General features: G+C 43.7%; 1 protein-coding gene across 1 annotated transcript in view; it reads right to left on the bottom strand.

Moving 5' to 3' along the window:
• Nucleotides 1-14,355, bottom strand: part of LOC146895918 (paired immunoglobulin-like receptor B) — a 48,554-nt gene extending 34,199 nt beyond the window's left edge. The window contains exons 1-5 of the mRNA XM_087909981.1: nucleotides 14,259-14,355; nucleotides 5,797-5,885; nucleotides 5,598-5,633; nucleotides 5,142-5,426; nucleotides 4,733-5,038 (exon numbers count right to left, since the gene is read on the bottom strand). Of these exons, the coding sequence (XP_087766107.1) occupies nucleotides 4,733-5,038; nucleotides 5,142-5,426; nucleotides 5,598-5,633; nucleotides 5,797-5,830 (661 nt within the window). The 5' untranslated portion in view covers nucleotides 5,831-5,885; nucleotides 14,259-14,355. The remainder of the gene's footprint in view (nucleotides 1-4,732; nucleotides 5,039-5,141; nucleotides 5,427-5,597; nucleotides 5,634-5,796; nucleotides 5,886-14,258) is intronic.
• Between the last annotated feature and the right edge of the window lie 494 nt (nucleotides 14,356-14,849).

The following is a 14,849-nucleotide window of genomic DNA, read 5'->3' as shown; positions in this document are numbered from 1 at the left end:
GCCACACCCTAACCAGATGTGATTGGTTGAGCTTCCCCATCAGCAGTTAGTCTGAAAAGAAGGACAACCAGACTTCTAAAGATCTACACACCTTGTGTGACAAATAGAGCCAGTGATGAAGCATGTCCCAGTATATAATCTAATTATCAAAGCTATATAACTAAACAAAATAATCTTTTGACCACCCACTGATATATGTGACCAGTAAACAATATACACACTGCCATGCTGTGGAAAGAATCCCCAAACTGTAATGTGGAGAAAGAGCTCATCACACACCAAATCTGCAATGAGGACACCTAACACATTCAGAAGATTTTGTATCTTATCATTTTGCTAGATAAGGTTAATGAGGTGTGCATCTCTGGTGTCAATATTTCTTCTCACCCTGTTAAATAAGGGCTATCTCCATGAGATATGCATCTCTGATGGGTTGACCTGTGAAGTACTCTCTGGTCTCTCACTGCATACTTCTGCAATCCATAGCAGAAACAGTTATGCAAGCCCTAGGTGACTCACTGGGGATGTGACTTCCTTCCTTGCCTGAGCTTGTGGTTTGAAACTGGCAATTTCCTTATTCCTCTGCTTCTCCATTTCTGACACAGGAAGACACATCTACTCCCTTCTCTGCTTCCAAACCTGTGTTTTTCCCTTCGTTTCTTTTCTATCTGTACCAGAGTTCCTGACACGACACTGCAGATCCTGTCTCAACACACTCAGCACTAATGCTCAGGGGATCAAATTTTCTGGCTGCTGTGTAAGGTGCAGGAATATCATCTGCTCACTTTCAAACTGAAGCTGGTAATAATCTCCCTCTGCCCTTCTTTGGGGTACAATGAGGACGATGGCCTCTCTTTCAGGGTTAATGTGAGAATCAACTAGTCCAGCAACACGGGAGGGTTCATACATGGATTCTTATTTCTGAGAATATGCATTGGGGTGAGTGAGTGCATTGGTTGGTTTTTGTCATTTTGATGAAGACTAAAGTCAATTGGAAATAGGGAACCTCAACTGAGGATGCGCTTTGATGAGATTAAACTGTAGTCATGTCTGTGGGGGCATTTTCTTGATTAATGATGTGAAGAGACCTCAGAACCTGAAACTATTCCTCTGAGAGGACAATACATGGAGACAAATTTTGGGACACCTGACATGGTCACTGTATTTCCATGATCCCAGCATGTAGTTTACTGACTTAGGTATAGGAGGAGGTCTATAATTTCACAGATATTGGGTATCTCTGCTAGATCCATTCACCCTTTCTCTTCTGGTTCACTTTGTTGTTGCTCATTCCTCCTCCCACAGCTTCATGCAGAAGCATCTGAAGTGTTAGTAAGTACTGGTAATGGTTGAAGTCTTGACAACCATTTGTTCTCTGTAGCACAAACAATAAAATCCCAGAGACAGATATTGGGGATCAAGTTGAAGATAAGAAAAGCAAGTGGACAGTCACTAGCTTTATTTCTACCTCAGTCCTAATGGGCGATCCTGCCACCATGAATCCTCAGACTGAGACTGCTGGGACCTATCTCCTCGTATCCTGAATTCCTCTCTAGTGCGAGGATTAAAGGTGTGCACCACCACCACCCAGTCCTATGGCTAATTAGTGTGGCCGATGGGATTAAAGGTGTGTGCTACCCCTGCCTAACCTATGTAGATGACTAGGGTGGCTGTCTTGCATTCTGATATTCAAGGAAGTTTTATTTTTAAAACAGGAATACTATACCACTATATTTTCCCAGCACGGGGACAATAGATTCTCCTCATGCTTCCATCAGCAACCTGTTTCCTTTACCATTTGTATAACTTCCTGTGAAGTAGTATTGTGCACTTAGTGGAAAGAACCCTTAAGCATCTGGGTTGGGAGGTTTCATGAGGCATCCCAGCTCCTTGTACTCTTTCCATTGACCTCAAATGTATCAATTATTAGAGCATCAATATTCGAGAGTTTACTCTAGACATCATGATATCAAGACCACGACACAACTTCCTCCATGGGCCTACCAGAGTCACGCCTTTCTCACCCAACACTCACACCTTCCTCTGCATGCAAAACACATTTGCTCCCTGTACATCCTCTCATAACAGCTCCTCAATGTAAGATCTGGACTTTTACAGAAAACACGGATCATTAGATTTGTTCACAGGTTGAGGATCCTTGAAATATTTACTTCTTTCTCGTTTGGTTACCTCTAAACTGCATGTTGTCTTTGTCTCTGGCTGCCCAAGCCTCAAAAACCAGAATCCCAAGAACTATGAGGATCATGACAGCAAAACCCATCCTGATGACATTCTCCACTGTGTGATCCCATTTCTCTGAAGCTGTGGCTGTGGACAAAGAAGTTACAAAGTTTAGTGATGGTCAAAATTCCCTCAAGAAATCTAAATGTCCCCAAGATAACTAAATGTCCCCAAGATAACTAAATGTCTTTAAGATAACTGAATGTCCACCAAGGACCTCAAAATTCCCCAGACAGAACTTGGCCCCTATGCCTTCAGTGCTTTGAGTTTGAATTCTTTCTATTCAACTGTCTTGCGCTTAGTCATGTTCTAGGATGAACTGATAGTCTCCAATGATCTTGTGTAGAGAAGAAGAGTATGATGTGGGCTTATGACCTGAGGGTTTTTTTTTATGTGTTCTTCATTCTCATTTAATGCAAACACACATAATTTTCAGTCTATAAACTAATGAAATTCTGGAATGAATCTTTTTTCCTTGGCATAGCGGGGTTCCCTCTCTTATTATTTCCTTCAACACCACTGTGAAGCACCAGTGAAAACAGAAACTTCAGAGTGGACTACATTGTCCTGACATTACAGGAGGGTGAGGATTAGGTGCCTACCCAAGGTTCCTGACTGCACACTGTTCTACATCTGCCCTGTGACCTCCTCAATAGCTTCATGCTGTTTACTCCAAACCTAGATTGCAACAGAGGATGGAGTGGATGTTCCTTTTTCACTCTTTATCTGCAACTACCCAGTGGGGCACTTCCATGGCGAAGGGCATTGGGTGTTGAATATGCTTGGTCAATGATGGGGGTGACTCACCAGAGAAGTGTATTTCCAGGGGGTCACTGGGTCCTGACCACAGCTGTGGGGTCTGCTTGTAGTAACCATAACATCTGAATGTCCCTTTGTGATCTGGTGTTACATGATCTATAGAGAACAAGCCTTGGTACTGCATTTTACTGGGTATATACTGTGAGTTCATGGAGCTGAGGAACTTCTGATCTTCCTTGGTGAGAATGAACTTGTCATATCTCCCTTCTGAGACACACTGGAGAGTCATGTTCCCTCCTGAAGTCACCACAGGGCCAGGAAGGGCTGTCAGGTGGGGTTTAATGTTGTAGATTCCTAGGACAGAAGGCGGCAGACTGTTACATGTGGTAACAAGGCACAATGTTCTTCAGGGCTAGGCTGTGGCAGGGGAATACTCCTGAGAGCAGAGCCTGGGACTGAGACCCTGACTGTCCCCTCACCTGTCACCACCAATTCCAGGGTGTCACTGTGCTCTGACCAGCCAGACATACTGTAACAGTAACAGCGATATTGTCCCACATGTTGGAATGTCACAGAACGGATGGAGAACTTGGCCTTTTTCTCTGGCTTCTTTGGGGTCTGTGTACCCCAGGGGTTTTGGCTTCCCTCTTTATGCAGAACATAGATTTCTACATCCAGGGTCCCCTGACACCAGATGTCGATGGGACTTCCTGAGGTGATCACAGATCCTGGCTCAGCCTTGATGGTGGGTTTGTGGAGGGTCCCTACAAGGAAGGAGGAGAGAAGGAGGTGAGTCTGTCTGAGAGTGACACAGGGAAAGTCACTTTGGATGTAACTTCTTTTTTCTTTCTAATTTATTTCTGTCATACAATACACCCCAACAGCAGCTTCCTCACCTCCTTTCTCCCCAGAACCACTGCTCTATTTCCTTTCAGAAAAGTGCAGCCTTCTCGGTGATATTAAAGCAACATGGCCTAAGAGCATGCAACAAGCCTAGTCACACACCATCGTATTAAGGTGGACAACATGACCCGGTTGGAGGAAAAAGATCCCATGTGCATTTAAAAGAGTCAGAGACTTCCTCGCTCCAGTTGTTATGAGTCTAACAAATCCCTAAGCTTGTCAGCCAGTGATGGTCCATTCCTTTAATCCCCAACACCAGGAGCAAATACAGGCAGATGTCTGTGAGTTCAAGGCCAGCCTGACATATGGTGTGGGGTACAGGACAATCAGGACTTTGCAGTGAAATGCCAAAATGAACCAATAAACGAGCAAGCAAAAAAAAAAAAAAACCAACAACAAAAACCCAAGCTAAACAACCACAGCATGTGTGCAGAGGGCCTAAGGCAGACCCATGCAGGCTCTGTGGTTGCTGCTTCAGTCTTTGTGAGCCCTCATGATCCCTGCTTAGTTGATTCTGTGGGCCCTGTTTTCCTGGTGTCCTGAGTTCTCTAGCTCCTCCCTCTCTTTCATGGGATTACTGTGTTCTTGTGGATTATGGTACTTGAGTTGATCCAGAGTAACACAAGGCTTCACGAAGTTTCATCTGTTCTGGATCTTCTGGGCTTTGCTGTCACTGTCTGCCTTGGATTCTGTATTTGTGATCACTGTCTTCCGTGTTCTGTGTTAATGGACTCACAGCCCTGAATCCTCACATACACCACACACCAAGGCCTCTCTGAGCACCTGTACCATTTCAGCATCATTCTAGGGAAAGGCTAGGGTTCCTCACCTGAGACCAGGAGCTCCAGGGGGTCACTAGGTTCTGACCACACCTGAGTGCTGTTGTTGTTAAAGATGTAGCATCTGAATATCCACCTTTGATTGGAGGTCACAGGGCCCACAGAGAACAGAGCCTGGTACTGCCCAGTAGAGGTGATACACTGTGAGTCCAGTGTCAGGGATGACTGCTGAGGTCCTTCCTTAGTCAGACTGAAACAGTGATATGCCTGCCGTGAGTCACACTGGAGGGTGACATTCCCTCCTTCAGTCACCTCAGGGCTGGGCTGGGCTGACAGCCTGGGTTTACTGTAGAATCCTAGGAGAGAAGAAGGAATCAGTTAAATGTCCTCAATAGTCTCATTACATTCCATGGTTGTGAGGGGGTCTGCATACTCACTGAACAGACTGTGACCACTCACCTGTCACCACCAGCTCCAGGGGGTCACTGTATTCTGACGTTCCATCAAGGGTCTGATATTGACAGCTATATCGCCCTGCATGTATATGGTCTAATTCTGAGATTGAGAATTCATTCTTGTTCTTCGTGTTCTGTGAAATGTCTATGTGCCATGGTTTTTGGTATGCTTCTTTATAAAATCTATACTCTTTGGCTCCTATGGCTCCCTCACACAAGAAGGTCACCTTATTCTGCTTGGAGACCACAGAGTGTGGCTGTGCTCTGAGGACAGGCTTAGGAAGGGCTCCTGCAAGAAAAGAGCAGCTAGGCCTCAGGACAGCCATCCTAAGATTGCAACCCCATTCCCAACCCTCCGCCCACCCCAGAGCACGTGTGCTGTTTCCGTCCTCACTGCCCAGGCAGGGCTCCTGGGGATGATGAGAGGTGCAGGTCAGGACATCTGCAGACACCCACTCACCTGCCAGCACTGGGGTCCCGAGGCCCAGAGTCAGTCCTGGAAGAGAGTTCCCTGTGAGAGGTTTGTCCCTGAGGCTTGAGCAGGTCCTCCCCTCTTCAGAATCCCCTGACACCGTGGGGTTTCCTGATGGGCCAGTGCTGGGCTGTGGGGCAGCATCATTTCTAGATGATGGTATTCCCTCCCCATCTCCACATCTCACCCAGACAGAGCAGGGCTGTGAATGTGAAGGTCATGGCTTCTCCTCCTGTAGGCTGCAAGTGTGCTCATGGGCAGAACAACAGAGACTGCCTGGAGGGACAGGAGACATAGGGTGTGGCCTCTGGAGGCAGGCACTCCCCATGACAGGGTTGTACTGGAGCAGCCCCACAGGAAGGGGAACTGCCCTCCTCAGGTAGCAGACTCTGACTTTCCCAATACTGTGGCTAGGTCAGGCAGTAGATTCTTCAGGCAATATTTGATGGGTGACATTTCCATAACCCCATCCATGTCTGTCGCATCTGTCATTTTTGTCAGGACCAGATTTCTTACCATGTAGCAGACACGTATTACACATAAAAATACAAATTTACGCCCCACTGCTGCGGGCCCTTTGTCTCCCGGGTCCTGGGAAGACCAGCTAGCCCTGCTGCACTGCTGAGGCGCTCTTCCCAGAGAGCTGAGTGGGTGCTAGCCTGGGCAGCCTGCCTGCCTGTCCGGGAAGGGAGCACAGCCCTTCCCCCCTCAGCTTCTTCGGCAGGGTCTTCGGTGTTCCAAGGGACCCCTCCCTGCCCCCCCACTGCTGCGGGCCCTTTGTCTCCCGGGTCCTGGGAAGACCAGCTAGCCCTGTTGCACTGCTGAGGAGTTCTTCCCAGAGAGGGCTGAGGAGCTCTATCCAGAGAGTGCTGTGAAGTCCTACCCAGAGAGTGCTGAGGAGTTCTATCCAGGAAGTGCTGAGGAGTTTCATCCAGAGTGGAGGAGATGGGCAGGCGCCAATGTAAGAATTCCTCCAACAACCTGAAAGGCAACATGACATTGCCAGAATCCAGGGAGCTCGAAACTAGAAGAATTGAACACCCTACTCCAGAAGAAATAGAAGAAATTGACTCTAAGCGCTTCTTTATGAAAATAATAGAGGAACTTAAACAGGAGGTGAAAATCTGCCATAAAGAAATGGAAGATAAGTATAACAAAAAATTGAGGAAATGAGTAAAGAAATGGACGAGAAATATACCAAAAAGTTTGAAGAAATGAGTAAATCCGTAAATGAAATTTTGGGAAACCAAGAAAAAACAATCAAACAGGTAATAGAAACAGTTCAAGATTTGAAAACTGAAATGGAATCAATGAAGAAATCACAAACCGAGTGCCGGCTGGCTATGGAAAATCTGGGTAAACGAACAGAGACTTCAGAAACAAGCTTAACCAATAGAATACAAGAGATAGAAGAAAGAATCTCAGACTCTGAGGACACCATAGAGAAATTAAACACTCTGACCAAAGAAAACAGCAAATCCAACAAATTCTCATCACAAAACATTCCGGAACTGTGGGACACAATAAAAAAACCAAATCTAAGAATAATAGGAGTAGAAGGAGGAGAAGAATTGCATTTCAAAGGTCCAGAATATATACTCAACAAAATTATAGAAGAAAACTTTCCCATCCTAAAGAACGATATTCCTATGAAGGTTCAAGAAGCATACAGAACACCGAATAGACTGGATCAGAAAAAAAATCCCCTCGTCATATAATAATCAAAACACAAAGCATTCAGACTAAAGAAAGGATATTGAGAGCTGCAAAGGAAAAAGGTGAAGTAACTTATAAAGGTAAACCTATCAGACTTACACCAGACTTCTCTATGGAAACCATGAAAGCCAGAAGGTCCTGGATAGAGGTACTGCAGAAACTAAGAGACCATGGATGCAAGCCCAGACTACTTTACCCAGCCAAGCTATTGTTCACTATCAACCGGGAAAACAAAATATTCCAGGATAAAAACAAATTTAAACAATATGTAGCTACTAATCCAGCCTTACAGAGAATCCTAGAAGGAAAATCACAACCCAAGGAATCCAACATTCCCAACACTGCCTACATTAACTCAGACATCTAGCGACCCTTCACAAGCACAACTCAAAGAAGGAAAACACATACACTCTACTTCCCAAAAAAATGACCGGAGTCATCGATCACTGGTCATTAATATCACTTAATATCAATGGTCTCAACTCACCTATAAAGAGGCACAGACTTAGAGATTGGATACGAAAACAGAATCCAACATTCTGCTGTCTACAAGAAACACACCTCAACCACAAAGACAGACACCTACTCAGAGTAAAGGGTTGGGAAAAGGTTTTCCAAGCAAATGGACCTAAGAAACAAGCGGTGTGGCCATTCTAATATCTAACAAAATCGACTTCAAACTAAAATCAATCAGAAGAGATGGAGATGAACATTTCATACTCATAACAGGAACAATTCATCAGAAAGAAGTCTCAATCTTGAATATCTATGCCCCTAATATAAAGGCACCCACATATGTAAAAGAAACTCTTCTAGAACTCAAGGCAGTCATCAAACCACACACACTAATAGTAGGAGACTTCAACACTCCTCTCTCACCAATGGACAGGTCAATCAGACAGAAACCTAACAGAGAAATAAGAGATTTATTGGAGGTACTGAATCAAATGGACTTAATAGACATCTATAGAACACTCCACCCAAATAGGAAAGAATATACCTTTTTCTCTGCAGCTCATGGAACCTTCTCAAAAATTGACCACATACTTGGTAGCAAAGCAAACTTCCACAGATACAAAAAAATATTAGTAACCACCTGTGTCTTGTCAGATCACCATGGACTAAAATTAGAATTCAACATCAATGGTACCCCCAGGAAGCCAACAAACTCATGGAAGTTGAACAGTCAACTACTAAATCACCCCTGGGTCAAGGAAGAAATAAAGAAAGAAATTAAAGTCTTCCTTGAATATAATGAAAACAAAGACACAACGTATTCAAACCTATGGGACACAATGAAAGCAGTGCTAAGAGGAAAGTTCATAGCACTAAGTGCCCACCTAAAGAAAACAGAGAAAGCACACATTGGAGACTTAACAACACACTTGAAAGCTCTAGAAAAAAAAGAAGCTGATTCACCCAGGAGGAGTAGAAGACTGGAAATAATCAAACTGAGGGCTGAAATCAACAAAATAGAAACACAGAAAACAATTCAAAGAATCAATGAAGCAAAAAGCTGGTTCTTGGAGAAAATTAACAAGATTGACAAACCCCTATCCAAACTAATCAAACGGCAGAGAGAGAACTTGCAAATTAATAGGATCAGAAATGAAAAGGGGGACATAACCACAGACACAGAGGAAATTCAGAGAATCATTAGATCTTACTACGAAAGTTTATATGCCACAAAGTTGGAAAATGTAAAAGAAATGGACATTTTTTTAGATAAGTACCATATACCAAAGTTGAACCAAGACCAGGTGAACAATCTAAATAGACCTGTTAGTCATGAAGAACTAGAAGCTGTTATCAAAAATCTCCTTACCAAAAAAAGCCCAGGACCAGATGGTTTCAATGCAGAATTCTACCAGAACTTCCAGGAAGAGCTAATACCTATACTCCTTAATGTATTCCACAATATAGAAAAAGAAAAGTCACTGCCAAACTCCGTTTATGAAGCTACAGTCACCCTAATACCAAACCACACAAAGACACAACCAAGAAAGAGAATTACAGGCCAATCTCACTCATGAACATCGATGCGAAAATTCTCAATAAAATACTGGCAAACCGAATCCAAGAACACATTAGAAAAATCATCCATTATGATCAAGTAGGCTTCATCCCAGAGATGCAGGGATGGTTCAACATACGCAAATCTATCAATGTAATCCATCATATAAATAAACTGAAAGAAAAAAACCATATGATCATTTCATTGGATGCTGAAAAAGCGTTTGACAAAATTCAACACCCATTTATGATAAAGGTGTTGGAGAGACTGGGGATACAAGGATCATACCTAAATATAATAAAAGCAATATACAGCAAGCCGACAGCTAACATCAAATTGAATGGAGAGAAACTCAAAGCCTTTCCACTAAAATCAGGAACACGACAAGGCTGTCCACTCTCTCCATACCTCTTCAATATAGTGCTTGAAGTTCTAGCAATAGCAATAAGACAAGATAAGGGGATCAAGGGGATTCGATTTGGAAAGGATGAAGTTAAACTTTCGTTATTTGCTGACGATATGATAGTGTACATAAGCGACCCCAAAAACTCTACCAAAGAACTCCTACAGCTGATAAACACCTTTAGTAACGTGGCAGGATACAAGATCAACTCCAAAAAATCAGTGGCACTCCTATACACAAAGGATAAAGAAACGGAGAGGGAAATCAGAGAAACATCACCTTTCATGATAGCCACAAATAGCATAACATATCTTGGGGTTACTCTAACCAAGGATGTGAAAGACCTATTTGACAAGAACTTTAAGCCTTTGAAAAGAGAACTTGAGGAGGATACCAGAAAATGGAAAGACCTCCCCTGCTCTTGGATTGGGAGAATCAACATAGTAAAAATGGCAATTCTACCAAAAGCAATCTATAGATTCAATGCAATCCCCATCAAAATCCCATCAAACTTCTTCACAGACCTTGAGAGAACAATAATCAAGTTTATATGGCAAAACAAAAAACCCAGGATAGCCAAAACAATCTTATACAATAAAGGAACTTCTGGAGGCATTACTATCCCTGACTTCAAACTCTATTACAGAGCTACAGTATTGAAAACAGCCTGGTATTGGCATAAGAACAGAGAAGTTGACCTATGGAATCGAAGAGAAGACCCAGATACTAACCCTCAAACCTATGAACACCTAATTTTTGACAAGGGAGCTAAAGGTATACAATGGAAGAAGGAAAGCATCTTTAACAAATGGTGCTGGCATAACTGGATATCAACCTGTAGAAGAATGAAAATAGATCCATATCTATCACCATGCACAAAACTCAAGTCCAAATGGATTAAAGACATCAACATCAATCTGTCCACTTTGAACCTGATAGAAGAGAAAGTGGGAAGTAGTCTACAAGATATAGGCACAGGAGGCCACTTCCTAAGTAGGACCCCAGTAGCACAGACAATAAGAGAAACAATGAATAAATGGGACTTGCTGAAACTGAGAAGCTTCTGTAAAGCAAAGGACACTGTCAGTAAGACAAAAAGGCTGTCTTCTGACTGGGAGAAGATCTTCACCAACCCCTCATCAGACAAAGGTCTGATCTCCAGAATATACAAAGAACTCAAGAAACTAGATACTAAAACTCTAATTAACCCAATTAAAAAATGGGGTACTGATCTGAACAGAGAATTCACAACAGATGAACTTCGAATGGCCAGAAGACACTTAAGGTCATGCTCAACCTCCTTAGCGATCAGGGAAATGCAAATCAAAACCACTTTGAGATACCATTTTACACCTGTCAGAATAGCTAAAGTCAAAAACACCAATGATAGCCTATGCTGGAGAGGATGTGGAATGAGGGGAACACTCATCCATTGTTGGTGGGAATGCAAACTTGTGCAGCCACTGTGGAAATCAGTGTGGCGGTTTCTCAGGAAACTGGGAGTCAATCTCCCTCAGGACCCAGCAATTCCTCTCTTGGGAATATACCCTAGAGATTCCCGAACATACTACAAAAGCGTTTGTTCAACCATGTTCATAGCAGCACTATTTGTAATAGCCAGAACCTGGAAACAGCCTAGGTGCCCCTCAATAGAAGAATGGTTAAAAAAGGTGTGGAACATATACACATTAGAGTTTTACTCAGCGGTAAAAAATAATGACATCTTCAATTTTGCATGCAAATGGATGGACATAGAAAACGCTTTACTGAGTGAGGTAAGCCAGACCCAAAAAGAGGAACACGGTATGTATTCACTCATAAGTGGATTCTAACCATAATTAAAGTCTTTGAGCCTATTATTCGTGATCCTAGAGAAGCTAAATAAGAAGACGAACCTGATGAAGATTATTTAGCTATCCGCCAGGAGGTAGGAAATAGTCAAGAGTCCCAGGTAACCTTGGGTGCATGGGGGGGGGTGGGAGGGTTGTTGGAAGGGGAGAGAGTTAGAGAGAAGGCAGTAGGGGAGGAATGGAGAAAGCTTGGTTGACCGGGATGGGGGGAAGGGAGGAAGGGTGAATATGGGATCAGGGAAGAATATATTTCAAGTAAGGGAGTCATTTTAGGGTTTACAGGAAACTTGATTATATATGGGATCCCAGGTCCAAGGAGAGATCCCCAGATTGTTCTCTGGACAGAGGAGAGGGTGCCTGAACCGGCCTTGGCCCATAACCATACTGATGAATATTTTGCTTATCACCATAGATCCTTCATCTGGCGATGGATGGCGATACAGACGGAGACCCACATTGGAGCACCGGACTGAGCCCCCCAAGATCCAAATGAGGAGCAGAAGGACGAAGAAAATGACGAAGGACTGCGAGGGATGCTATCACCCACTGATACAATGGGTCGGATATAGTGAGAGTTTACCAAGGCCAGTCGGACTGCGACTGAAGGAGCACGGGATCCATCCAGATTCTCTGAATGTGGCTGGATTCTCTGAATATGGCTGGCCTGGAGTCTTTCTGAGAAGCCATTGACAATGACACTGGGACTAGTTTCCTCTGCATATACTGGATTTTTGGGATCCAGTCTGTTTGGATACTCACCTTCCTGGACCTGGAGGGAGGGGGGAGGAACTTGAACTTCCCCACAGGGCAGGAAACCCTGACTGCCCTTAGGGACAAAGAGGGAGGAGGAGAGGGAGGGGGGAGTGGGAGGGTGTTGGGAAGGGGGCATAAATGGAAACTTTTATAATTTAATAAAATTACTTTAAAAAAATACAAATTTACATGTGTGTTTGTTTTATTTCTTTTCACATATTTATGTGAATACTTTTCATATTCAAAATGTTTGAAGGTTTCTGTGAAGGGCCCTGCTGTGTACATCTGCATGGAATGAAATTTATACTCCTTTCCTCTTAGTCTCGAGTGATGGGTTCCAAACGTGCACTGCTGTTTCTGGCTGTTTGTTATTTTTGGATATGTGTACTTTCCATTCCAACTTTAAATTACACTTATTTATTTATTTGCACTTTTGTCTTTAAATTGCACGTATGTGATAATAATATATTACACTTATTTTCTCTTTATGTGTATATACACTCACATGTGTCACAGCTCCTGAATGGAGGTCAGAGGACAACTACAGAAGGCAGTTTTCTCATTGAGCAATGTGGATCAGAGTCGGGGCTGAAGGTGATGGCAGACACTTATACACTGATTCATGTCTCTAGCCCAGTCTTATAATCATCAATTTCCTTAGTCCTTCTGCTTCAGGAAAGAAAAAAAATAATATTCGTTGTTTCTGGGGATCTTGGACCAAACAAGTTCCCAGCATTCTTTGACTTTCTTGGGATGCAGGTTGTTGGTGTGGCCACCCTTCCTGGGGAAGTTTACTACACAGGGCTACATGTGTGGGCAGCACTTGTGGGCAGCAGTGCATGGCTTTGTTACTGTTGTGCTTGTGACTAAACTGGCAAAGGGTTGGCTCTTTGATGCCACTACACTGCTGTAGGAAATCATATAGCCAACAGGTTTTGAGTTAGCTGTCCACTGGGGCGTGGCCTCTTATACCATTTATGTGGACGTAAAGCATGCATCTGGAGGTTTGGCTCTGGAGGGGTTCCCAGTAGTCCACGTCCCGGGATGACCCTAGCTAGAACCCTGGGCACTGAAGGAGAGGGTGCCTGAACTGGTGTTGTCCTGTAGTGAGACTGACGACTATCTTGAATATCACCATAGAACCTTCGTCCAGTGACGGATGGAGACAGAGACAGAGACCCACATAGAAGCACTAGACCGAGCTCCCAAGGTCCAGTTGAAGAGCGGAAGGAGGGAGAATATGAACAAGGATGTCAGGACCACGAGGGGTTCACCCACAGAGACAGTGTGCCTGAGCTAATGGGAGCTCACCAACTCCCGCTGGACTGGGAATGAGTGAGCATGGGATCAAACTGGTCCCTCTGAATGTGGTTGACAGTTGGGGCAGACTAGGGGCCAATGACAATAGCACTGGGATTTGTCTCTACTGCATTTACTGGCTTTTTGAGATCCTATTCTTTTTGGATGCATACCTTGCTCAGCCTGGATGTAGTGGGGAGGTCCTTGGACTTCTCACAGGGCAGGATGCCTTGCCCTCTCTTAGGACTGGAGTGGGGTGGGGGAGAGGGTGTTTTGGAGGAGTGGGAGGGAAGTGGGAGGGGAGATAGTGGAATTTTTATTGTTAGTATTTTTAAAGTAATATAAAAAAAGCAAAAAAAAAAAAAAAAGAAAAAACCAACAACATGCAACTGGCCTCTCATTCTGGCTGTGGGATTCACTTTCTGTTATCCGTTTTAGGAGAAATTTCTGATTTGTGAGTCTACCCCTAAATAAAGAACCGTCTATTATTCTAAATTCTGAGCTACTGTGGGATTTCTTTTAAGAGTCTTTCTTCACCACATAGGGGTAGAACACGGGTATGTGTGGGAGTCTTTCTGTACTTTGCCATTGGCCAGGGTGCAGCCGTGCTCTACCTGTGGGCAGCAATTACCAGATGCTGCTAATCAAGTGGGATGTCTTCCTCGTCTTGTATCTCGGCCTTGACATTCTCTGTGGAGTCTCTGGGCTCAACTTCAAGGGTGTTGAGCTTGCCTTTCAGGGCTTTGCCAAAGACCTACATGTTGGTATTTGTTTGACAACCTAGGTCAAGAGAAAGAGAGCTCTGTAAACACATTTCATTTCCTTTTACTTTTGGTGCTAGGGGTGATGGTGGGGCCTTCAGTATTCTACTTCTCCTGAACCATACTCCACCCCTGACACACCCACTTTATCCTGTAGTGTTCAATTTCTGATCTTTCATTTTTTCATCTCCTATCTTTTCTTATACTTATGAGTTTAATTATCTTTGTTGTTGTTTTAATACAGTGTCTCTCTGTGGAGCCCTGGCTGTCCTGGAGCTGGTTATGTAGGCCAGGCTGGGCTGGAACTCATAGGAATCTTCCTGTCTCTGCTTCTCAATTGTTTGTTTAAAAGGTGTTGGCCACCAACCTGGCCATGCGATTAACATATTAATTGTTTGAAAATGTCATGTCAGTATGTATTGTGTTTTGATGGAGTCCACCATG

This window comes from Myodes glareolus, chromosome 1 (genome assembly GCF_982192425.1).
Source record: "Myodes glareolus chromosome 1, mMyoGla1.1, whole genome shotgun sequence".
In the NCBI taxonomy this organism is placed as follows: domain Eukaryota; kingdom Metazoa; phylum Chordata; class Mammalia; order Rodentia; family Cricetidae; genus Myodes; species Myodes glareolus.
The sequence above is the reverse complement of the archived record's forward strand: the minus strand, read 5'-3'. Positions and strand labels throughout refer to the sequence as shown.